At 45.5% G+C, this 15,667-nt stretch overlaps 1 protein-coding gene across 1 annotated transcript; it reads left to right on the top strand.

Moving 5' to 3' along the window:
• Positions 1 to 8,576: 8,576 nt before the first annotated feature.
• Positions 8,577 to 15,528, top strand: il11 (interleukin 11). Its single transcript, NM_001124382.1, is given in 5 exon segments — positions 8,577 to 8,983; positions 9,976 to 10,142; positions 12,796 to 12,888; positions 13,028 to 13,189; positions 13,476 to 15,528. Coding segments are annotated over 5 exon segments (615 nt in total). The 5' UTR covers positions 8,577 to 8,976; the 3' UTR covers positions 13,662 to 15,528.
• The last annotated feature ends 139 nt before the right edge of the window (positions 15,529 to 15,667 follow it).

The raw sequence follows: 15,667 nt of genomic DNA, 5'->3' as shown, positions 1-15,667 counted from the left end.
TGTGGCTGACGCAGGGAGCATGGCACAGAGAGCAGAGGTGGTCAGCTCTGTTACACTACACACACACACACACTCACAGAGACGGTGAGAGAAGACTGACAAAGAGAGAGAATGCTCAAGTAAAGTCTCCTGGGTGACTTTGCTACACGCTTAAGAATGTGCTAAAAATAAGACCCCTTCTCACTCTCTCTTTTTATTTTCTCTCTGTCTTTCTCTTTTTGCAAGTAGACCTCCTAGAGTTGCAGTGTGGGGTCACTCTGGGGAGATGTTGTAGCAGCCAGCCAGGCCAGCTGATGAAAATTATCAACTGTTACTGGGCTGCTGAGGAAGTTGTGTTGAGTTGTATTGTTATATTGTGGGGTGCTGTCTTTGTATGTCTTTGGTCTGTTTTTGTATGTGTCGTTTTTCTTGTTTAGGGCTTCTTGTCTTTACAGATCATTAAGCCTTCTGTAAAAGTATGGCTACTGTCTAGCATGTTACACTTCTATTGTATTAAAGGCACACCTGCAGGAGGGGAGAGAGAGAGGGTAAGATGAAGGTAAGAGAGATTCAGAAGAGATGGACAGAGAAGGTAAAATATATGGAAGAGATGGAGAGAGAGAGAGAGAGAGAGGGTAAGATGAAGGTAAGAGAGATTCAGAAGAGATGGACAGAGAAAGGCAAAGATGGACAGAGAAGGTAAGATAGATGGAAGAGATGGAGAGAGAGAGAGAGATAGATGCAGACAGGACACACACAATGACAGGGGAGGAAAGAATGTTTAGAGCGACTGAGAATGGCGGTGAGAGGAGAGGGAGCTCTGAGACTGGCGTGGCTTCCCCAGCGCATTAACACTGGCCCGAGATGGAGAGAGCGAGAGGGAGGGAGACAGCCGGGCAGATGGAAAGAGTGTTTGCACAGTAAAAAGTTCCTTTTTGCGTGGGTTGCCTGCTTCTCCCCTCCCTTCCCCCCATCCTTCCTCCTCTCCCTCTCTGTCTCTGACCTATTGCTTCAACTCAATCATTCATAGATTTCTTCACTTGCAGATGCAAGACAACTTGGAAGTGAGGGAGAAAGAGAGAGAGGGAACGTGAGCGGGAGCGCAACGCACAGCGAGAGGGAGGGAAGAACGGAGAGGGTTTTCGGCTGGCACTCACAGTCACACACACACTGTTCTGTCACATACCATAGAGTTCAGTTTAATAGAGAACAGACTTAAATTATGTTCATTCCTACTCTCGTTTCTCTCCCTCACTCTCTCTTTCATCCCTTCTTCCTTTGCAGAGAGAGAGTCTGTTAGCTGATAGAGGACAACTGTAATAATGATGCTGGTTAATGTCCTCTTCTAATGAGCCAATAAAAGGGAGCAGAGCAGATGCACCATATCACAACACAACCCAATACAGGACAACACAACACAGGACAACACAACACAACAACGCAAGACAACACAGGACAACACAAAACAACACAACACAACACAACACAACACAACACAGGGCAACCCAACACAGGACAACACAACACAGGACAACACAACACAGGACAACACAACACAACACAACACAGGGCAACCCAACACAGGGCAACCCAACACAACACAGCACAGGACAACACAACACAGGACAACACAACACAGGACAACCCAACACAGGACAACACAACACAGGACAACACAACACAGGACAACACAACACAACACAACACAGGGCAACCCAACACAACACAACACAGGACAACACAACACAGGACAACACAACACAGGACAACCCAACACAGGACAACACAACACAGGACAACACAACACAGGACAACACAACACAACACAACACAAGGCAACCCAACACAGGACAACACAACACAGGACAACACAACACAGGACAACACAAAACAACACAACACAACACAACACAACACAGGACAACACAACACAGGACAACACAACACAGGGCAACCCAACACAGGACAACACAACACAGGACAACACAACACAGGACAACACAACACAGGGCAACACAACACAGGGCAACACAACACAACACAGGATAACACAACACAACACAGGGCAACCCAACACAGGACAACACAACACAGGACAACACAACACAGGACAACACAACACAGGGCAACCCAACACAGGACAACACAACACAGGGCAACACAACACAGGACAACCCAACACAGGACAACCAAACACAACACAGGACAACACAACACAGGACAACCAAACACAACACAGGACAACCCAACACAGAACAACACAGGACAACCAAACACAACACAGTCAACACAACACAGGACAACCCAACACAGGACAACACAACACAGTCAACACAACACAGTCAACACAACACAGGACAACCAAACACAACACAGGACAACCCAACACAGGACAACACAACACAGGACAACAAAACACAACACAGGACAACACAACACAGGACAAGACAACACAGCCATATCTGCATGTTGAAGGCAGAGAGAGACACATGGAAAGGAAGAGATAATAATTTGAAAATCACATCCGTGGGGAGTTTTCCTAACTAAACTTGCCAGAGGTGAAGGGGGGTGAATGGGCGGGAGCAGGGGGGTAGGAGGTGGAGGAGGAGGGGGGGTGCTGTATATCTCTTGGACGGAAGACAACAGCACATTAACTGTGATCACTGACCGTGAGAAAGAGAGTGAGAGACGTCACTTTATTACCCAATGACTATCATCCCTGTGTCACTAGTTCATTCTCTTTTTCCCAAAAAACATCAACACACTCACTTGCTCTTTGACGTACGTAGATGCATAAAGGGCATGTGGGGAGAGGGGGTAGGGGGGAAATGATGGTGTATGTAGGGGGGTGGTGAGTTAGGGTTACCAGGACAGGTGGTCAGATAGGATGCCCTACTGGAATCATGAGGCAGGAATGGAAGGATGGAGGGAGGGGATGGAGGGAGAGATGCCTGAGAGGAGTAAGGCGGAGGTAATGGAGAGAGTTAAGGGGTTGTCCATCTACCCAGTCATAGTAGAGTAAACATTAACAGTAGTATACTATGTCGGCCTCTCGTCCGTTCCCTTTGAGTGTAAACGCTGTTTATTCTACAGCTTGGTGGAATTGCCTGGAGGAGGAAATGGTGGAGCAATATCAGCATGATGAAATTATTGGTTCCCAAAATCACGTTTGCAATTGGAGCTTCCTGTGTTTCCAGCGTTGCGTCATATTCAACATTCCCTCTGTTTACACATCCAAGGCTGTGAGGTCGGCAGGATCAGAGCCTTAACCTTCACCTCCATTACACTACAGTCACTTACAGTAGACATACAGTAACCAATGCTGTCATTTATAACAGGAGTTTTACACTCCAGAAACCAATTGGAATACCAGAAGGGTTATTTGGACAATACCAACATATTCAAATGTAAATGTAAAAAAGTATGATAAATATTATGAAGTGATTCAAATGTGCCCTTATTGTATACCAGGGAAGATCAGCTCCCAGCCAATCAGAGCACAAGGATCAAACCCAGCAGACACTCTGACCCATCAAAAGGCTTCATATGACAGTGAGGAAACCATGTAAGAGTCAGTTGCGTGCAGAACTACACGGCGCCAGGCTTTGTCAAGGCTACGCAAAGATTGACTAACCCGGTAAAGCTGGACTAAGTGAGTCAGGTTTGTCTGGCCAGAAGGGCAAGGGAAGGCCATGTCACAGGTTCCCTACTCTCACTCTTTGATGTCTTACTAATGTTTCATACACATACGGACACAGTCACAGACATACAGAGGGCTGTAGTACGTGGTGACACAGTCACAGACATAGGGAGGGCTGTAGTACGTGGTGACACAGTCACAGACATAGGGAGGGCTGTAGTACGTGGTGACACAGTCACAGACATAGGGAGGGCTGTAGTACGTCGTGACACAGTCACAGACATATGGAGGGCTGTAGTACGTGGTGACACAGTCACAGACATAGGGAGGGCTGTAGTACGCCGTGACACAGTCACAGACATAGGGAGGGCTGTAGTACGCCGTGACACAGTCACAGACATATGGAGGGCTGTAGTACGCCGTGACACAGTCACAGACATAGGGAGGGCTGTAGTACGTGGTGACACAGTCACAGACATATGAGGGGCTGTAGTACGCCGTGACACAGTCACAGACATATGGGGGGGCTGTAGTACGTGGTGACACAGTCACAGACATAGGGAGGGCTGTAGTACGCTGTGACAGTCACAGACATAGAGGGCTGTAGTACGCCGTGACACAGTCACAGACATAGGGAGGGCTGTAGTACGCGGTGACACAGTCACAGACATAGGGAGGGCTGTAGTACGCTGTGACACAGTCACAGCCATATGGGGGGGCTGTAGTACGTGGTGACACAGTCACAGACATAGGGAGGGCTGTAGTACGCTGTGACAGTCACAGACATAGAGGGCTGTAGTACGCCGTGACACAGTCACAGACATAGGGAGGGCTGTAGTACGCCGTGACACAGTCACAAACATATGGGGCCTGTAGTACGTGGTGACACAGTCACAGACATAGGGAGGGCTGTAGTACGCGGTGACACAGTCACAGACATAGGGAGGGCTGTAGTACGCTGTGACACAGTCACAGCCATATGGGGGGCTGTAGAACGTGGTGACAGTCACAGACATAGGTAGGGCTGTAGTACGCCGTGACACACTCACAGACATAGGGAGGGCTGTAGTACGCCGTGACACAGTCACAGACATATGGAGGGCTGTAGTACGGGGTGACACATTCACAGACATATGGGGGGCTGTAGTACGCGGTGACACAGTCACAGACATATGGAGGGCTGTAGTACGGGGTGACACATTCACAGACATATGGGGGGCTGTAGTACGCGGTGACACAGTCACAGACATATGGAGGGCTGTAGTACCCCGTGACACAGTCTCAGACATATAGAGGGCTGTAGTACGCCGTGACACAGTCACAGACATATGGGGGGCTGTAGTACGCAGTGACACAGTCATAGACATAGGGAGGGCTGTAGTACGCCGTGACACAGTCACAGCCATAGGGAGGGCTGTAGTACGTGGTGACACAGTCACAAACATATGGAGGGCTGTAGTACGCCGTGACACAGTCACAGACATATGGGGGGCTGTAGTACGTGGTGACACAGTCACAAACCAATGGAGGGCTGTAGTACGTGGTGACACAGTCACAGACATAGGGAGGGCTGTAGTACGTGGTGACACAGTCACAGACATATGGAGGGCTGTAGTAAGCCGTGATACAGTCACAGACATATGGAGGGCTGTAGTAAGCCGTGACACAGTCACAGACATGTGGAGGGCTGTAGTATACCGTGACACAGTCACAGATATATGGAGGGCTGTAGTAAGCCGTGATACAGTCACAGACATATGGAGGGCTGTAGTAAGCCGTGACACAGTCACAGACATATGGAGGGCTGTAGTAAGCTGTGACACAGTCACAGACATGTGGAGGGATGTAGTAAACCGTGACACAGTCACAGACATAGGGAGGGCTGCAGTAAGCCGTGACACAGTCACAGACATAGGGAGGGCTGTTGTAAGTGGTGACACAGTCACAGACATAGGGAGGGCTGTAGTAAGTGGTGACACAGGCACAGACATAGGGAGGGCTGTAGTACGCCGTGACACAGTCACAGACATAGGGAGGTCTGTAGTACGCCGTGACACAGTCACAGACATATGGAGGGCTGTAGTACGTGGGAACACAGTCACAGACATAGGGAGGGCTGTAATAAGCTGCGACACAGTCACAGACATAGGGAGGGCTGTAGTACGCCGTGACACAGTCACAGACATATGGAGGGCTGTAGTACGTGGGCGACACAGTCAAAGACATAGTGAGGGCTGTAATAAGCCGCGACACAGTCACAGACATATGGAGGGCTGTAGTACGTGGGGACACAGTCACAGACATAGGGAGGGCTGTAATAAGCCGCGACCCAGTCACAGACATAGGGAGGGCTGTAGTACGCCGTGACACAGTCACAGACATATGGAGGGCTATAGTACGTGGGGACACAGTCACAGACATAGGGAGGGCTGTAATAAGCCGTGACACAGTCACAGACATAGGGAGGGCTGTAGTACGCCGTGATACAGGTTCCTCTGACTAACATTTTAACACACACACACACGGCCGGTATAGACCATGTCACAGGTTCCGTTGTCTCTGATGTGTTGCAGGTTTATGCACATTGGTGATGTAATGGGTAGCACATCGAGGCCACACACACACAAACTTAATGTTCTTGTACACATATATACACCACACTCACACCACCAGCCTACTAATTACCCACACACATGCACACACACTCACACTCACATTTGCACACACACACACTCACACTACCCCTTCTCCTAACACACATACACACACCATGGCACATAGGCCTTCTTTCCCAACAAATAGCCCCCCATGAGCACACAAACACACACTGCATACATGTGCTTCCCCTCCCTCTCACTCACACACATAGAGTGACAATGTGTATGAGTGATATGAGTGATCACCACTGGCAGATTGTCTAACAGACTCTCAGTGCCTCAGAACCACCCAGGAGACCCCCATCATGGTAGGCAGACGGAGAGAAGGAGAGAGAGGGGACGAGGGAGGGAGAGTGACTAACTTCACTCTTTCTTTTCTTCTTGCCCCAGCTGTGTCTTCAAACAGCCCTTTGATGTGGGAAATTAAAAAGAGTGAGTGTGTCAATATCTCCCTCGGTCCACCACATTCATCCATTTCCTCTCCTCCTCTCCCCTTCTCCTCCTCTCCTCTCTTTTCTTGTCTGCTGTTGACCCAGGAAAAGAGAATACTACTTGTTTCCCACAACACCTCTACCACCCAGCCTCCTCGCCACTATGCCCTCATAAGTGTCAGTGTGTTTATTAGTGTATCTGTGTATCTGCGTGTGTGTGTGTGTGTAGGCCCATCACTTAACACTTGTACCCACTACCCACATCATTATTAGTGTGTCTGATGTTCTCCCTTGAAGACCCACCCTCTAAGCATTTTATCCTTTTGTTGGTTTATGAGTGTGTGTGTGAGTGAGTGAGTGAGTGAGTGAGTGAGTGAGTGAGTGAGTGAGTGAGTGCATGTGTGTTTGTGTGTGTGGGCGTGAGTGAGTGTGAGTGCACATGTGCTCGTTTATACAGTAAGTGTGACTGTGTATGTGTGTGTGTGTGTGTGTGTGTGTGTGTGTGTGTGTGTGTGTGTGTGTGTGTGTGTCCACAGGCCCACTCCCCTGGGGTTTGTGTCTATGCTGCATTAATCCTCTGTCTCGATGACTGGAAACTAATTTCTGCCTTTTTGCAACACTGTGCTATGCTTTACTTCACCTGACGGGGCGTTTCCAGGGCCGCTCAGTCAGTGACTGAGAAAGTGTGTGTTTGTGAGACTGGTGCGTGTGTGCCTGCTTGTTTGCACATCTTTGTTTGTTTGTGTGTGTATTAATTCTGCCATGTATGTGTGTGTGTGCATTATGCTGTGTGTATGTGTGTGTGCGTGTGCGTGTGTGTGTGTGTGTGTGTATTATGCTGTGTGTGTGTGTGTGCATTATGCTGTGTGTGTGTGTGTGCATTATGCTGTGTGTGTGTGTGCATTATGCTGTGTGTGTGTGTGTGTGTGCATAATACTGTGTGTGTGTGTGTGTGTGTGTGTGCATTATGCTGTGTGTGTGTGTGTGTGTGTGTGTGTGTGTGTGTGTGTGTGTGTGTGTGTGTGTGTGTGTGTGTGTGTGTGTGTGTGTGTGTGTGTGTGTGTGTGTGTGTATGTACTGTTTTAACCCCATCTTATTCCCCCTCCCTGACACTGTACTACTGGACTGGAGTCCAGTCACTGTTTCTATGCAACACTAGACCCCTTCTTGACAACACCTCTCTCCCGTCCCGCTCTGTCTCTCACTCTTTCCTTCACCCTGGAGAGGGAGAGAGGGAGAGAAAAAAGAAGGGGGGAAAGTGGAAATAACAGGATGATGTCTCAGGAGTGGCTGTCTGTAAAAAAGGGAGAGTGGGGGGGTGAGAGAGGTGTTTGCTCTGTGTATGAACTATGAAGTGGGGGACGTGCCATATGGAGCAGAGTCCTACTGTAAAGCCACAGTCAAAAAGCATTTTTAACACTCAGAGAAACACAATAAACAATGAGAGGGAGAGAGAGAGAAAACAAGGTAGATCCACTGTATAAAGGATACAGGACTGGAGATAGACTGATATAAAATTAAACAATGGCCTTTTTAAACTTCTGCAGTGATAGAGAGAGGGGGGAAGAGATTTGGAGATGGAAAGATAGAGGTAGATGGACTGATAAATTGGTAGCGGGATGCGACGGAGGAAGTGTAGACTACTGGAGATAGGGACAGGATGGACGAGAGAAAGTGATACAGACCGAAAAAAAATGAAAAAACAACGGAACATTTTGAAAAATTTGCTAAGGGAGAGACAGCTCTGGCAGGGAGGGGAGGAGGAAAGAGGGAGCACGTGTGTTTTTATGAATGAATGTCGGTGACTCAGTCGATGTGTCATACAGCCCAGTCTTTATAAAAGGACGTTTAAAACAAGCCTAAACATTTCACTGCGCGAAAATTTGACTTACACACGCTCGCGTCCCTCTCTCTGCACTCATCCGTCTATCCCTCCCTAACCATTTGTCTGAGTGTCTGTCTATCGTCACTATCAGTTCATAACTAGAACTAAACTCAAACTTTACGGAACAAAAAGTTTGGAGGCATTGTATTGTATTTCTTTATTGGATTGTTCGCCCTCATTCCTCTACTTTTTCATTCATTCATTCTCTCGTTCTTTTCCTCTTCTGCAATCTCTTGCCTCCACTCTTTTCGCGGAGTGTGAAAGGCAGAAGAAACTGGAGCACGTGACAATTTCCGGAGTTCGATTTATTTATTAATTTTCTTACCTTATTTTAACTATTTATTTACTGCAAGTCGTGCATTTATTTCTTGGACACGAACAAATATGAAATGTAAGTGCCTTTGATTTGTTTCTTTCAAAAGCCATTATTCTTTCAATTTTGTCTTACTTTTCTTATTATTATCATCCTTTCTCTCTAACGTGTCTTGTTTAGTTAAGTCTATGTCCAATATGCTGGCATAATAATATGCTGTCACGATTCTCAGGGTATGATCATTGATTGGGCTATTCCATATTCAAATGCAATTACTGAGCATGCAAATGTTACTTAATTGCAGCTAAGCATTGCCATGTTCAGTGACCACTGAGTGATCCATTTGTTTCAAGAAGCCTAGACACTGACGTCTTATACCAGCAGGTGGTTAAAGTTTGAACAAGGAGTGATGCTCTCCTGAGTCCTGGCTTGTGCTTCTTGTGGTTCTTCTGTAATTACACAGGCATTTATCATTTCAGCAGCAATTGGGACTTTCTTTACCTTGTATTTGAACTTGAAAGAGAAGGAATGAATGAGCTTACTGTTACAGAACTGTCTCGGTTTAGGCTGTGTAATGCATGTCATCCAACAACTGATGTATACTATTGGAGGTGTGACATTTGGAGGCGTTCATGAAAGTCGATAATTGTGAAGGAGATCAACATAATATTATAGTGTGTCATAGCATGTAATGATTTAGGTCAAGTGATTTGCATTTAGGACTCTGGTCACATCCAACAACTGATGTGTCGTATTGCAGGTGTGACAATTAGAGGCATTCAGGAAAGTCGATAACTGTGAAGGTGTTGTTAATGTTAATGATATTATGAGTCATAGGATTGAATGATTTGGATAGATTTTGATTCAACCTGTGAAAACATGACTCTGCTGGCTTTGTGCAACTCTGAAGGATTCCACTGCCAAGTCTGGGTTTATGTTTACATTATGGTGCAATATCTCTGGAGAGTTGACAGCCGTACCCCGAGGTCATTATCATTATATCGACATGACAGCTCTTCTCTGTGGTCATATAAACCTAATAATTGCTTCCGTTTCCTCCCACCCTGCAGTGCTTGTCGACTCCTCCTCCTCTCTGCTGCTCTCGCTGCTATTGGCCCAGATTCCTTTATTTACGTCTGCCGTCCCCGCCCCCTACCGACGGCCGAACGTCGTGCACGAACTGGATAGATTGGCCAATCAGACGAAGAATCTGAGGCAGATCACAGCAGATCTATTGGTGAGTGGAATGGTACTGTACTCACTTCTGATGTCATGATGGGGAGATTGCTATACTGATCTGGGTACTGTATTGATTGTGTGGTGGTGATCATGCCATGACCAGTTACCTGAGGCATATGAAAAGAGACTGGCTGAAGTTTTTGTCCAATAGCTCACCTTTATGACCACTTAATGACTACTATAGTGGCATAGTGATTGCATAGAACAGTCATAAGAAGCCCTGCTCCTTCTGCCTCACTCTCCCTGACTGTGACGCAATACAACTCTGGACAGCTGAATTGGACAGTTGACTTAGACGTCTTATTCTCCTGGCTACGTTAACCTGCTTGTGTTGTGTCAGCCAGTGTATTAAGAGTCTCTTAGCTGTGTGAGAAGGACAGTCAGGGCAAGAACAGTAGAGATTTCACTATGTGAGGTCAGCCTTAATCCAGACAGGACCAACTGGAGGGCCGACTGACCGTGGGGAGATCTGACTCAACGCCCTGGTCTGACTGGTCACCTGATACCACAGGGCCTGATGGAGCCCTCATAGTAGGAGAAAGTTGCCTCTAGACACTGATTTCAGGTCAGTTTAGTGTTAATGCTAAGGGTTATGATTGGGGGTAGGTACGCTGGTCCTAGATCTGTGCCTATGGACATCTTATACCTGGAGTAGAAACACACTCAAAGAAAATAGAAAGTAACTACCGGTAATAGTTATTTCTGGAACTGATTAACTCTGTTTATTAGCTGTGAGGAAATGGAACGTGGATTGGCACCTGTTGCTTATCTGGTGCTGTTTCCTGAAGTTGTTCTAATCTCGATGCCCAAGTAAAAGCGGCTGGGGAGTTTGTATTGAAATGGAAATGATTGCTGTGTACGTTTGGCCTACAGATGTGCTGGAAGTGTCCTGTAAGCAATGTGTTTGAACAGGTGAACCAGAACATATCCTTATCTTTGGTTATTCATTCTATTTTTATATGATGTAAATCAGAAACCACATTTGTTTAAGACACAAAACTGAAAATAGTTACACTCTCTAGTCTCTGGCAGGAGGATTGTTCAATAAGTGTGTGTGTAGTATCTCTGTATGAGGACACAGTACTATGGCAATAGTGTAGTATGGGGGCCAGATGAGGAAGTAGCTATCAAAGAAGAGAACTCTGCACAAAATGCTGCTTTGACAAAATGTTGTGTTCGTTTTTCACTGACATGAAGCATTTCTTTTGGCTTATTTTCTTCTTGTGCGGAGTTCCACTGAACAGGGGTCAAGGCTAGGAAAGAAAAATAGAATTGGAGACAATGGAAAGTCCCCGCAAAAAAGCAATACATCTGTGTGTGTGTGTCTGTGTAATGTTTCTACATGTCTGTTGTGCGTTTTCAAGTGTGTGTGTGTGCATTGAGGGTGCTGTAAATAGTTGTGTAGGTGTGGTGTTTAGTGTTTGGTTTTTGGTCGCCACAGCAAAGTGACCTGATAAAAATCACAGAGATTTATCACATTCCAGTATTTGCATTCAGGAAGATTGTTGGGGGGGGGGGGTATTGCAAGGTTCAGTTGAGTGAGGTCATGATGGAGAGAACGAGAAAGGGAGGATAAGAGAATTACATGCTGAGACTGAGCAGATAAAGAGATCAGAGAGAGGTGCATGAGAAGTGGTCACCAGCCTGTGTGTGTGTGTGTGTGTGTGTGTGTGTAACAGGGTGTAAGAGAGAAGGTAGAGAGGAAAGCAGGAGAAATAACCCAAAGAGGGGTGAAAGGGATAAGAGGGGTGAAAGGGATAAGAGGGGTGGGATTACTTCTGAAAGAAAGACAAAACATTAAGCCACAAACATTAGTGGTCTTTTGTAAAAGACAGAAGCAAGTGAGTGAGGGAGGGATGAGAGAGCGATGGGAAATCAACAATAGCAACAACAACAATAATAGCAAAACACGATGGTAAAAGCACAATGAGGACAGATCACCACAATAGCATGAGGAAGCATTAAGTGTACACAACCCATTGTGTACCACCATCCATCATGTTTTCCTAATGCTGTTATGTTTCTCCACTGATTGGTGCTCTGACGCACACGGCATCAGTCACTGTTGTGCTTCACGTCATTCTCAGTCATTTACATTATACTCATAAATCACTTCTTCACCTGTTAAGGGCCCACAGAGATATAGTAGCCAGTAGCAGTGCCACCCCCCCACCCGGAGTCTGCTGTGATGTGGTCTGTCTCCCCCTAGTGGTGGTTGTGAGGAGTGAAAACAGACTCTGGGGATTGTACACACATTACTACACAGCAATACATCATCTCAGACTTTTTAATAGCTGCGACCCTGGAGTTTCCCTGCAGCTCTGTGTTGTCTATCCCACTCGGAGCTCTCTTAGTCACAGCATATGTTGTTCTCCACTTCTCCCAGTAGAAAACATCCTGTGGTTTCAGGCCACTTGCTCTTATTGTTGACGTTTTCGGGGTTACGATCTGGGTGAACTCTCCCTGACCCGACCACACTTTTCTCAGGGAAAGCTAGGGTCTCTAGTCCTGGCCAGACCAGACAGTCATCTGATCTAGGTGCTGCTGGAGTAATACTTTCCTTATGCTTACGTGACTCTTGTGAGGATGTGCAAATTTGTGAGGATGTATTTGACTGACGTAGCGTGTTGTTTTGTCCGTTTTTCTTACAGAAGGAACATGCATTCGAGACAGACCCAGAACAGCATAGATTTAAGTCCCTGCCACTAATGAACAACAGGGCCAGTGACATCAACTCCCTTGAGGTAAATGTATTTTACGTTGTGTGTGTCTATGTCTTTCTGCCTTCCAGATGAAGGCCCAGACATTTCATGTCCCAGACATTGATACTAAATCGCTCTTTCTTCACCACCCTGCCCCCCTTCCTCTTCTTCTCTCCTCCAGATGAGACCCACTCTCTCTCAGCTCCACGCGGACCTGAAGTCATTTGAGCACCATTTTGCCTGGTTGAGCAGAGCGTCAAGGAAACACCACCACCCTGCTCTCCCTAAACTGGGACAGATGATGTCACTCATCAAGTCTCTCACCAGCATGCTAGAGCATCAGGTAACTGCTCTGTTCAACACTAATACGGCTGAAACATAATGCAGCTTAGTACATTTATATCATTTGGATATATTATACATATGAGATTTTATCAGATCGTTCTACTGTTCTTACACTGTGTGATGATCTAATAATGGTATAACTCTGCAGTTCTTGCACTCAGTTTCAATCATTACATTAAGGCCTGTTGCATCACATTCCTTGGATGGGAGGAACATTAGTCTAGCCTAGCACTTCAGACAGGAAATATAAACCATCCCTCTCTCTCTCACCGTTCTCCTCATAGATGATGAGAGTTGATGCTCAGCGTCTCTCTCCTCCCTCTCCCTCGATGCCGCCTCCTCCCCCCTCCCAGTTTGATGTGTTACAGTCTTCCCAGGAGCTGCTACTACAGTTCAGACTGTTCTGTGATTGGGCCCAACGAGTGTTCTCAGTGCTCAGTACAAAGTCCAAAATGTCTGCAGTACAATGATGATTCCTGAAGTGCTATAGTCTATAGGGATACACAGAATCCCCACTACAACCAATGGGGATCTACTAGCTTCAACCGGCACTACAACCAATAATGATCCAAGAAATCCACACTACAGCCAATGATGATCCAAGAAATCCACACTGCAGCCAATGATGATCCAAGAAATCCACACTACAGCCAATGATGATCCAAGAAATCCACACTACAGCCAATGATGACCCAATAAATCCACACTACAGCCAATGATGACCCAAGAAATCCACACTACCACCAATGATGATCCAATAAATCCACACTACCACCAATGATGATCCAAGAAATCCACACTACAGCCAATGACTATCCAAAAAATCCACACTACAGCCAATGATGATCCAAGAAATCCACACTACCACCAATGATGATCTGAGAAATCCACACTACAGCCAATGAGGATTCAAGATAACCACACTACAACCTTGCACTGTTGTCACTGACCCTCCATCCTCATTGTAGCCAATGAGAGACCTCCATATTCAAACTACAGCCTATGAGGATCCACCATATTCACACTATTACAACCAGTAATGGTCTCCAATATTCACGAACACGTCACTGCCACCCCATCCTCTCTCTCAAATACCTTGTTCCTGACTGTGTTATTTATGTATTTATTTATTTATTTACTTATTTATTTGATGTCATTATTTATTTGATTTTGTAACGTGTCACATATCATTTTTACTTTATTGTTGTGAATTTAATTCCTTGTACCTTGTCAATACTCCTATTTTGTTCTCACTCTACCCTTCATCCCTCCTCCCAAACTAAACAAGGAGACCACACCGTAGCACTTCCTGACTTCTTACAGTCTCTAATGATATGGATTGTATTTTCAACTATTTAACCTGTCTCTCTTTACAAAGAGTAGCCTATTTCCGCCAGTAGATGTAGCAAACATACTTGGCTTGTAGCAAGCATATCTTGGGAGAGCCTACATGTATTTTTCTTACAGTGCTGTACTTTCCCTTGTAGATTTAGGGTTACTCATAGAATCTACTGAACATGTTAAATGTGCCACCCGTTTGGTTTTGTAAACTGTTAAGAAAGAGAATTTTGAACCATGCCTCAATCAGGATGTCAACACAACATAGGAGGGTAGATCGTTTTTCCATGGGTTTAGTTGCTATAAGTGGCTGTGTCCCACATGGATAAATAACAGGTGGTATATCTAACACAGGTGGTATATCTAAAGGTTTATGAATATGCCCTGTTGCTAAGCACTGATCTAGGACCTGATCTAATCTCTTTGCACAAATTTGTTAGGATTAGCCTTTTGAGTCAGCTGATCCTGAATCTGTGCCTTGGTACACATAATGTGTTTTAGTTTTAGTGACATAAATAAGAAATGAAAAAACACCCCATGCCTTAAAATACTATGTATTGTGATACTACGGTTCTGCACAGTTGTACATACTTGTACAATAATGTAAATTGTTGTATACAATGCAATTGTGTAGTATAGTTTATGATATAAATGTAAAATACTCTGTCAATGCTATCCCTATCATTTTGTCGCAATATCAATATTATTCTATTCTAGTATTTTGTGACAGTATTTACTATTTATTTAAGTTACTTTGGTGGAACTATTTATTTGCGCTGCAGAGGAGCAAGTCTCCTGTTGTTTTTGTACTTTTATACTGTTTTCATTCATAATTACCATTGCTATCATCCATGTTGAAATCATTGTAGTACCATGCCTGAACGCTGTGGAAAACCTTGTGCTTGGGGTCTCCAGCACACAGACTGACTGATTGGCCTAAATGTGAAATGTGTGTCTTGAAAATTTAAAAAAAATAAAGTTAATAAAGAACATGCACAATGAGATGGGCTTTTCATGTTACTTTGTCATCTTTAGGTAGACCTACACATCATGCTCTCTTTTTTCTTTCCCTCCATCATTCACCATCCTCCTGTGTCTCCTCCATCACCACACACTACAGGTCCTTTCCTACATTAAC

Source organism: Oncorhynchus mykiss, chromosome 2 (genome assembly GCF_013265735.2).
Source record: "Oncorhynchus mykiss isolate Arlee chromosome 2, USDA_OmykA_1.1, whole genome shotgun sequence".
Classification (NCBI taxonomy): domain Eukaryota; kingdom Metazoa; phylum Chordata; class Actinopteri; order Salmoniformes; family Salmonidae; genus Oncorhynchus; species Oncorhynchus mykiss.
This window is presented reverse-complemented; position numbering and strand designations above follow the sequence as displayed.